General features: G+C 57.8%; 3 protein-coding genes across 3 annotated transcripts in view; 2 read left to right on the forward strand and 1 right to left on the reverse strand.

The window, feature by feature from the left end:
• CHGG_00983 (uncharacterized protein) overlaps positions 1–760 on the forward strand; it is a gene marked incomplete at both ends in the record, with an annotated part of 1,489 nt that extends 729 nt beyond the window's left edge. Inside the window, one exon of the mRNA XM_001220203.1 lies at positions 234–760. Within this exon, the coding sequence (XP_001220204.1) occupies positions 234–760 (527 nt within the window). The remainder of the gene's footprint in view (positions 1–233) is intronic.
• A 430-nt stretch (positions 761–1,190) lies between these two features.
• Positions 1,191–4,779, reverse strand: CHGG_00984 (uncharacterized protein; the record flags this gene model as incomplete). The annotated part of the gene is made up of 3 exons (XM_001220204.1): positions 1,191–1,554; positions 2,005–2,293; positions 3,252–4,779. The coding sequence occupies 3 exons, from the start codon at positions 4,777–4,779 to the stop codon at positions 1,191–1,193; spliced, it is 2,181 nt and encodes a 726-aa protein (XP_001220205.1).
• Positions 4,780–5,212: 433 nt separating this feature from the next.
• On the forward strand, positions 5,213–8,839 carry CHGG_00985 (uncharacterized protein; the record flags this gene model as incomplete). The annotated part of the gene is made up of 3 exons (XM_001220205.1): positions 5,213–5,460; positions 5,517–5,881; positions 6,027–8,839. 3 exons carry the CDS (start codon positions 5,213–5,215, stop codon positions 8,837–8,839), a joined length of 3,426 nt encoding a protein of 1,141 aa, XP_001220206.1.
• Between the last annotated feature and the right edge of the window lie 823 nt (positions 8,840–9,662).

A 9,662-nucleotide genomic window follows, 5' to 3' on the forward strand; every position in this document is an offset into this window, starting at 1 on the left:
AGGTGGATTGGGGGGGGAGTAGCACACCTTTTCTCGCGAGGGACGAGAGCGGGCGATGATGAGGATGAGACGGAGCAGCAGCGGCCGTTGATGACCGAGGACGAGAGGATGCCTGCTGCTGCGCCCGGGACGACGAGGAGTTATGCGCATCGCGATATCAAGCCGGGTATGTCACACCCCCTGAACTGTGAACTGCGCCCCCTGTTGGAGTATGTGCTAACGGGGAGTTCTAGCCAACATCATGATCTCGGACTCGGGCACGGAGCCCATCATCATGGACCTCGGGTCCGTCGCCGTATCACCGCTGCCCATCACCAGCCGATCCATCGCCATCGCCACCCAAGACACCGCCGCCGAGCACAGCACGATGCCGTACCGGGCGCCGGAGCTGTTCGACGTCAAGACGGGCACGGTGATCGACACCAAGGTCGACATCTGGTCGCTCGGCTGCACGCTGTACGCCTGCCTCGTCGGCAAGTCGCCCTTCGAGATGCGCAGCGACGAGACGGGCGGCTCCCTGAGCATCTGTGTCTTGTCGGGCGACTGGCGCTTCCCTGACGAGGGCCCCGGCGGGAAGCCCAAGTCCAAGGGGAAGGGCCCGGCTGCGGCTGCGGCGGACGACGAGGCCATCAGCGAGCCTATCCGTGAGGTGGTCAGGGGGTGTCTGAAGGTGGAGCCGGCTGAGCGGCCGGATATTGATGAGTTGATTGCGATGGTCGAGCGGGTCGTGGAGGAGCTGCCTGAGGATGGCTCGGCTTGAGGTGGATGATATTGGGTGGTATCTTTGTGTGTATAACTTGGGTGGTTTGCGATCTAAGCTGGCGTTGGGCGCCGGGCGGGAATATTTGGGTGGATTTTATCTCTATCGTCATTTTTGTAGCCGCGGTGTTAGTCGCTCAGTACATACCTTGGTGTGGTCATTGCTAGCAGCCATTATCAGTATAGAGGGATTATGTGAGTTAAATGCTGGAGAAATATGTGATGGAAACTGCGTACATAACATTCAGATTTGGATTGGTTGTTACTGGCAGAGTTTGCAAACCATGCGCATCCTCATATCTTCCACCAACATGGAGCTCTATTGCTATCATTAGGACAACAGATAACAAATCTAGCCCAAAATCAACCAATCTAACTTGCGATGTTGTAGTTCTAAATGCGATTCTTCTCTGAAATCTTTCGTTCCCATCTCAGTTCGCCAGCGCAGAAGCAGCGGCAGCAGCGGCGTTAGCAGCATCCGCCCTCTGGACACATTCCTCCAGGACCTTCCAGAACAGCGGAACGTCCAAGCTGCGCGGGATCCTCACGCCCTCCTCACCCGGCGGGAGCAGCCTGGCCGTGATCTGGCCCGTCTTAGCCCCGGCGTCGGCGTCTTCGTAGGTGCCCTCGGTGACCACCGTCACCTCGAACCGCTCCCTCTGCGCCAGCCCGGGCTCGCCGGCCGGGTCGCAGTCGCAGAAGGGGATCTCGTGCTGGTCACCGACACCGGTCAGGACGGCCGCCACCGCGAGGGGGTCGTGCAACGGCGGGCCCTCGGTGATACCGAAAACGTCACTGCGATACCGTCAGCTTTCCTCCTCCCCAGAATGCTACCCAAGCATCCAGAACAACACTCACCTATACGTCTTCGCAAAAAACATCAACAACTCCACCAACATCACCCTCAACGATGACTCTTCCCCGGGCCCCCCCCACCTCCCCCCTCTCGACCGCCTCCCGCCCATACAGCAGCAAATCCCTCACTGCCCCCGTCGTCAGCACCAAATGACTCACATCCAACGGAATCAGCGTGGTCTTCCCCGCCAACACTCTATCCCCAAAAATCGCCGCCGCCGCCTCCGGATCCGCCAGCACATTAAACTCAGCAAACTGGGTCCAGTTCCCCACGCGGGGCACCCCCCCCACGGGCGCCCAACACCGCGGGCGTGAAGCCGCCACCCAACGCCCCACCCATCAGGCTCAGCCCGCGCACGTGGGCCACCAGATCAGGATACTTTGGCAAACAGCGCGGCCGCATTGGTGAAGGCGCCCGTGGCGACGGCCCCACGGCGTTGCTGGGGTCGCAGTCGCCCAGCGCGGCGTAGGGTGGCGTTGATGGCTGGCGGGGAGGTCAGCGCCGGCACGGTGGGTTCCGGGAGGAGCTCGCTGCCGTCGAGGCCCGTCTCGCCGTGGATGGTGGTCGGGGCGCGGAAGGGGGGGCGGACGATGTCGTGGGACTCGCCGTTGTAGACGGGGATGGTGGTGGATTTTTTGGAGGGCGGTGAGGATGGAGGCGGCGTTCCGGGTTGTTTTTCTGGGGGGGGGTTAGTAAAGCGGGTGGGATGGAGGTGAAAGTGAAAGGGGGGTGAGTTACTCGAGAGAGGCATTGCCGAAGACGGTTGAGATGCCTAGGATGCGGATTGCGGGGTGGTAGGCTGTTAGGAGGATGGCGAAGGCGTCCTGGTGAGAGAGACGTGAGTTAGTGTGTGTGTTTATTTTGAGGTGATTCAGGGGTAGGTTGGGTGATGGTGTTCGGCGACACCAGTGAGAAAGTCCTCTCCCCCTCCCCCTCGGCGATCCTCGGGATTGACCAGCCGTGGCCTCTCTCGCTTGGTATTTGCCCGGCGCTTTGAATAAAACCAGAAGAGACAGGAAGGCAAGCTCAACTCAATACAAGTTGGAATCACTTACATCGTGGCCAGGGTCGCAGTCCAGCCAAACGGGGATCCGTGTGTCTTCCATATTGAATTGGGGTTGTTTGTTGGTTGGGTTGGCGAGGTGGGGGACTTGGGTTGAATGAGCTAGTTATTACGAATATGTTTCGTTCGCAATTGTAAGACAGGCAAAATACTTAAATAGCAAGTTGAAGAAACCTGGTATCAACTCAAGTGGAAGTAAGATCCGGTTACTGGGTGTCGCTCGGCAATGTTGGGGAGCGGAGGGGCAGTGCGTTTCAGTCTGGATCCACTGAGAACTGATCGCATGAACAACTGAGGCTGGTTAGTTATGTAGTTGCCCGATTAGGCAGGAAGTTGAATCAAACCACCCTGTTAGTAAACTCCAAACACCCAGCATGCTGTAGTCATTCACTTGGTTGTGTTCATTTGTATGAGTTGCCTTTTGAGAAGTGGTTGTTTGAGGGGATCCTCATAAACTCATCGAGTTTGCATTCACTAGATTAAGGGCAGTCCATCAGCCACCCCTCTTCTGCCTCTGCATTACCTTCATAACATCCTCAAAATTATTCTTATCCCCCTTCCTCTTCTTCCCACCTCTCTTCCGCTGCGACTTTCCACCGCCTTCACCACCGCCCCCTTTTTCCTCGTCGCGGCCACCCCAAGCGGATAACTTGACCTTGGTCTCATCTGCGTCCGCTTCGTCCTCCACTCGGCTCGAGCCAAAGCCCAGGTCCATGTCTTCATCGTCGCGATTTGACTCCAGGAGCTTCTTCTTGAGGCGCTCCTCCCTCTCAGCAGCCTTCTTCTCCTCTTCCGACTTCTCCATGGCGCTGGCCGCCTTTGCCTTCTTGAGGGCTGCCATGAAAGTAGGGTCATCGAGCGATGGCGCTTTGTACTTGTCTTCTGACGTGAGCGCCGTCTTGGAGTCTTTGAAGTAGTTCCTCGCGGCTGGGGCGTTGGGTTTTGGTGGCGGAGGCATATCTGTTGTTGCCTTTGCTTCCGCTTCCTCCTTGGCCTCACCCTCTTCATCTGAAGACCCGTCGGATTCCTCTAAGCCGGCTAATGGGTCGTAGTCGGAACCGGCGTCGTCGAAAATGCTTATCTCCTTGCTGTCCTCCTCCGCTTGCTGCGCCTCCAATTGTTTCCTGTAGAACTCGGGCACTTCCATGCCGAGCACCTTGCTCGAGGCCAGGAGCTCCCGTTCCTTCTCCAGCTCCTCCTCTGCCTTAGGGTCCACTTTCCTCACTTTCCGCCTTTCGTGCCCGTCTTCGTCTACAATAATCATAACCTCACGGCCTCTGCTGTCCCTCTCTATCCTGGTCCCGGGTGTCTTCTTTTCCCCAATTCTTTTGAACTTGGATCCCAAGCTGGATTCCTCCTTCGCTTTCGCCGCCGCCGCTCTCGCGGCTTTCATCTCGGCTAATATTTGGTTCCGCGACCTCTTTTGCCCGGGGTTAAGTGTGGTAATGGCAAACTGGCCCTTCTTCTGTACCTTCTCTTTCTCGATCGCCTTGACCTCGGTAGATTCCAACTGCTCTAGGAAGTCATCTGGGTCCTCCTCTGGTTGATCTTGGGGTTCCTCCTCCTCACCGTCTCCCTTCTCCGCCTGAGAAGACTTCTCCTTATCACTGTAGACATCCTCTCCCCTTCGTATCCTCTCGAGTAGCTTAAAATCCAGCCCTTTCACCAGGTGGGTGCTCGACAGGTCGCCACCCGCTATCTCGCTTCGTAGACGGTCGTATGTCTCGCGGTCAATCTCCTCCTTCTTGAGCGACTCTTCCAAAGCCTTGAGCCTCTTGGCCCGTTCATCTTCCTCCTCTTCCCGTGTCCTGGAGCGGTCGACATATCCTTCAGCGAACCTGCTACCCTTGGGCGCAAAAGACCTGAACTTCTTCTGTGACTTTTCTGGCACTTGATTCCGTTCTGCGAGCTGTTTGGCAAAGTCTACGCGAGCGCCGGCGACGGAGCGGGGTGTCATGGGAATGCTCGACTTGAGCCTCGATCCGAGTGCGGCAGGAGTGTTCGAGGATGGACGGTCGGCAATCGGGGAGGGGCCATTTTTGTCGGCTTTCGATTTGGCCGAGTTGGCCAGCAGGAGCCTGCGGAATTGTTCGTTGTTCATTATTGCGACGGCGGATGGGAGAAGATGAAGGGAGAGCTCAGTCCAGGCCCGGAAGAAAGTCTAGAAGTTGAACATATAACCCTAACCCCGATAATCATTGCATGCCATTGACTGGGTAGCGTCATGTGATTGCGCGTCGCAGAGAGACAAGCTGCTGGGCGAAGGGCGCGCTTCCCGGACACGTCGGACGCAAATGGCAAGCCTCGAGTTGCCACCAAAGGCGTCGAATGCTCAAGGCACACAAAGGTTCTTTTTGGAGAAATATGGCAACTCTCACAACTCCATCCATCCATGTCATGTTTTCAACATCGACTCTCATCCAGCTCTTCCTTTCTCAAATGAAGGCATAAAACACCAAAACCCAACATTCATTTATGTATTTGCCTAATGATGTCATTGTCGCTTTCGCTTTCGCATTTCTCAGTCGCATTCCATGGGCAGCCGTTTGGAAAAGAACTCGGAGGCTGTGCGGAAACGCATCGCTGGCCATGAGTTCAACGGCGAAGATGGCGAGGAGTACGAAGAGAGCGAGTTTGGGGGGTTCGGCGATTACTTCAGGAGGAAGAAAATGAAGCTGCAAAACCTCGATGTCGAACTGCGCGCAGCTAGCGGAGACAAACCCCAAATATTCAAGGGGATCGTGGCCCATGTTACCGGTTATACCCAACCTCCCCTCCAAGTGTAAGCAACCATTTTTACCCACCTATGTTTTCGAACCCCCGCTAACCCCTGAGCAGCCTTCACAAGGAGCTTGTCCAGCATGGCGCCGCCTTTCTGCAATACTTGGATTCCAAGACCATGGCAACCCACATCATCGCCTCGGCCATGCCACCGAAAAAGAAGGCCGAGTTTGCCAGCTATCGCGTTGTCAAGCCCGCTTGGGTGATGGACTCGATCAAAGCTGGGAAACTGCTCCCCTGGTCAGACTACCGTGTCATTGATGATGGTCCGAGGCAGAAGATGATCAAATTCGGCCAGGGGAAGATGCTCAGTCAAACGACCCAGCAGTCCCCGCTAGGCTACCGCGAGCAGACCCAGGACAGCTTTTACACGAGCCAGTTTTCAAAGCCCGCAGACCGCCTACCGCCCCAAGGTTCCAGCAGTCCGTTCCAACCTGCGTCTGCGAGGAAGTCCGCCCCGGCTGCCCTCGAGGCCATTGATGACTTTGACGATGTGGATGTGGATATGCTTTTTGGAGGCTTCGGTAGTCTCGGAAGCAGAGGCCCAGCCTAATTTCCCAACGCCAGATAAGCAGCCGCCACAATCGGAGGAGAAACCTCTGCAGGTCAAGCTACCTGGGCCTGACGAGGAACCAGATTCGCCGCAACGACAGAAAACCCCTGGGAAACCAATGACCTCGGAAGAGCACAACGCCCTGCTCCTCCAGGATCCCAAGATTCGAAAATCATCCACTGCGAACCCTGACTTCTTGAAACAGTACTACTCTCACAGCCGTCTGCACCACTTGTCTGCCTGGAAAGCTCAACTGAAGTCGCGCATGATGAGTGTGACGGCAGAGAGAGGCCGGGCGATCAAACCGATGAAGCGCAAAAGCGGCACGCGTCGATATATCATGCATGTCGACTTTGACAGCTTCTTCTGCGCAGTTTCTCTCAACCGGCATGCCCCTGACCATCGTGACAAGCCGACCGTGGTGGCTCACAGCACGGGCAGCGGATCCGAGATTGCCTCCTGCAACTACCCCGCCCGAAAGTTCGGCGTCAAGAACGGCATGTGGATGAAGCGTGCTCAAGAACTCTACCCCGACATCAAGGTAGTACCGTACGACTTTCCGGCCTACGAAGAAGCGAGCAAGCTGTTCTATGATGCCATTCTTGACGTCGGAGGTGTTGTTCAGAGCGTCAGTATCGACGAGGCTCTTGTCGACATCACCGATATCATACTCTCTGCCGCAGGGTCCAGCGGCGTGGGCATCAGTGAAGGCAGCATCTGGCAGGAGCAAGAGAAGGCCGACGAAATTGCAACCAATCTCCGAGCAGAGATTAAAAGGAAAACAGACTGCCATGTCTCGGTAGGAATCGGCGGCAACATCCTGCTCGCCAAGGTTGCCTTGCGAAAGGCAAAACCTGCTGGCCAGTACCAGGTACGCCCGGAGGAGGTCTTGGATATTCTCGCCCCCCTCAAGGTTGAGGACCTCCCGGGCGTAGCCTACAGCATTGGCGGAAAGCTGGAAGAGATTGACGTCAAATTTGTAAGCGATTTACGCCAGACATCCAAAGAGCGCCTAGTGTCCATCCTAGGGCCGAAAACGGGTGAGAAGTTGTGGGAGTATGCCCGGGGTATTGACCGCGCAGAGGTTGGAGAGCAGCCTATTCGCAAGTCTGTGTCGGCTGATGTGAACTGGGGGATCCGGTTCGTAAGCCAGGCGGAAGCCGAAGAGTTCGTCCACAACTTGTGCAAGGAGCTTGAGCGCCGTCTTCTGAACGAGGGTGTCAAGGGGAAGAATTTGACCATGAAGATCATGAGACGCGCCCTCGATACGCCCCTAGACCCAGCCAAACACCTCGGGCACGGTAAATGCGACACATTCACGAAGAGTGTCACTTTCGGCGTAGCTACGAACGACAGCGGCGTCATCGCGAAGGAGTCGGTTGCAATTCTTCGTTCCTACAAGTTCAGCCCTGGTGATCTCAGGGGTCTAGGGGTGCAGATGACCAAGCTGGAACCCATCAAGCCCTCAAGCGTTCCCGAGGGAAGCCAAAAAAAACTCAACTTTAGCGCCGCAGCCCCTCCCACAAAAAGGCCCCAAACGGAGCCAGTCCATGACGAGGACTGCGCAGGAAAACCGAGTCGCCGTCTTTCCGGGCGGGAGGTGGAGGAGGACCCCATCGCCGACGACCCCTTAACACCGCGAAAACCCAAAGCCCACCCAGCGCTGGCCCTCGCCCGGGCCAACGCCGCCGACGAGAAAGCCAACTCACCTCTCAACCTGGCCGGCACGCAATTCATCATCCCCTCCAACGTCGACCCCACCGCCCTCGCCGAACTGCCCCACGACATTCGCACCAAGCTGATGCAGCAGCAGCAGCAAGCCAAACGCCCACCACCACCATCCCGCGCCCCAACCCCAGCCACCTCCCGCTCAGCATCCCCCAGCCGCCCCCTCCACTCCCACTCCCACAGCCCCGCCATCCTCCCCGACGACATCCCCTCAGACATCGACCGCGAGGTCTTTGACGCCCTCCCAGCGGACATGCAAGTCGAGGTACTCGCCTCGTACGGGGCGGCAGCGGCGCGGAACAAGAAAAATCAGCCACACCAACCCATCGGCGGCAGTGGTAGCAGTATCGGCGGTGCACAAACCCGCCTCCCCCAATCCCCACGCAAAGACAGGATCATCCACCGACCACGCGAGCGCGCCACACCCACCAAACGCGGCGGCGGGATTAAGTCGCTATTCGGTCGTGCGCGCGAGCGCGAGCGCCAGCAGGACGCGGGCGCGGGGCTGCTGCAGACGAGTCTGGCGCCGGCCGCGCGCGATTCGGGTCTAGGGGCGGGGGAGCTGGACCCGGCGTTCCTGGCCGAACTGCCGGAAGATGTGCGCCGCGAGGTGATCGAGGACCATCATCGGCGGCGGCGGTTGGGGCGCGGGGCGGGCGCGGGGACTGGGTTGGGGTTGGCGCTGGCGTATCATGCGCCGGCGCGACGCGGTGATGCGGGTGGTGGTGGGGGTGATGCCCCCCGGGGCCAGACGCGTCTCAAGTTCCCTGCGAAACCGCGGCGGGTGGCGTTTGCGCGGTCCGGGCTGACGTCGCTCGGAGAGGTGAAGGAGATGGTGGGGGTGTGGTATGAGGAGACGAGGGAGGAGGGGCCGCACCGCGCGGATGTCGAGGTGTTTGAGCGCTATGTGGCGAGGGTGGTGGCGGAGGAGAGGGATATGGAGAAGGCGAGGGTGTTGGTGAAGTGGTTGGAGTGGTTGGTTGAGGAGGGTGGGGAGGGGTTTGGCAAGGAGAGTTGGAGGGAGGCGGTCGTGGCGGTTAAGAGTGCGGTTCAGGCCGCGATGGGGGAACGTGGGTTGGGGGTGATGGATTTTGGGTAGGGCGGCTGGTTATACCGGGAGGTTCCTGCCGGGGGTGCGTTTGAGCATTGTTGTTGAAAATGGATACAAGAAGTTTATTATTGAAGGGTATCTACGCCAGAAAACCTCGCCGAGTATCGAACAGTATCAGAAACACTCGTGTCGCACACCACACCCACTGGTTACATGAGCATCAGAGACACTGCGCCGACGGCGGCCAGGCCCGCAGCCCAAGTTACGCGTGTAGCGGCGGCGGTGGAAGCCATGTAAACCTGGAGTGGCCAGTTTAGCAGCGTGGTATACTTGGGTTTGGGAACAGGCTCACCGTCAGTTTGAGGTTTCCACCACAGGCTTGCGTCGTGTTGCCCTCGCAGGGTAGGTTGCATTCGCCCTGTCTGGGACTTTTTCCGCACGAAGGTCTGAGATTGTCTGGGCGCACCAGCATTCTCTGTGTTGGGTTAGCATGCCATTTTCCATCACTCAGTGACGAAACAACATATCCATCCTTGGCTCTCTAACCAGCCCGCCCCATTCTAGGTAACAACTCCTCTCCGACAACACCCAGCATCTCCATCCATCACCACCTACACCCTGCCATGTCTCACCCCAACCAACTAACCAATTCACACCCCTATCCCCTAAGCCTACCAACAGCCTCTAAACAGACGAGAGAGAGTAGCAACATACCTCGCATACTCAACCCGGAAAAATAAACAATGTCCTCCCAGACCTCCATCTTATCGCCCGGCTCAGACCGACTAAACTCTCCCTACATCTCCAACCGAAATGTCCGCCGCCCGCCCCACGCTTGTGGTCCTCCGCCCAACGGGACCACCCCCCCCCC

The sequence above is a fragment of the Chaetomium globosum genome, genomic scaffold (assembly GCF_000143365.1).
Source record: "Chaetomium globosum CBS 148.51 scaffold_1 genomic scaffold, whole genome shotgun sequence".
NCBI lineage: Eukaryota > Fungi > Ascomycota > Sordariomycetes > Sordariales > Chaetomiaceae > Chaetomium > Chaetomium globosum.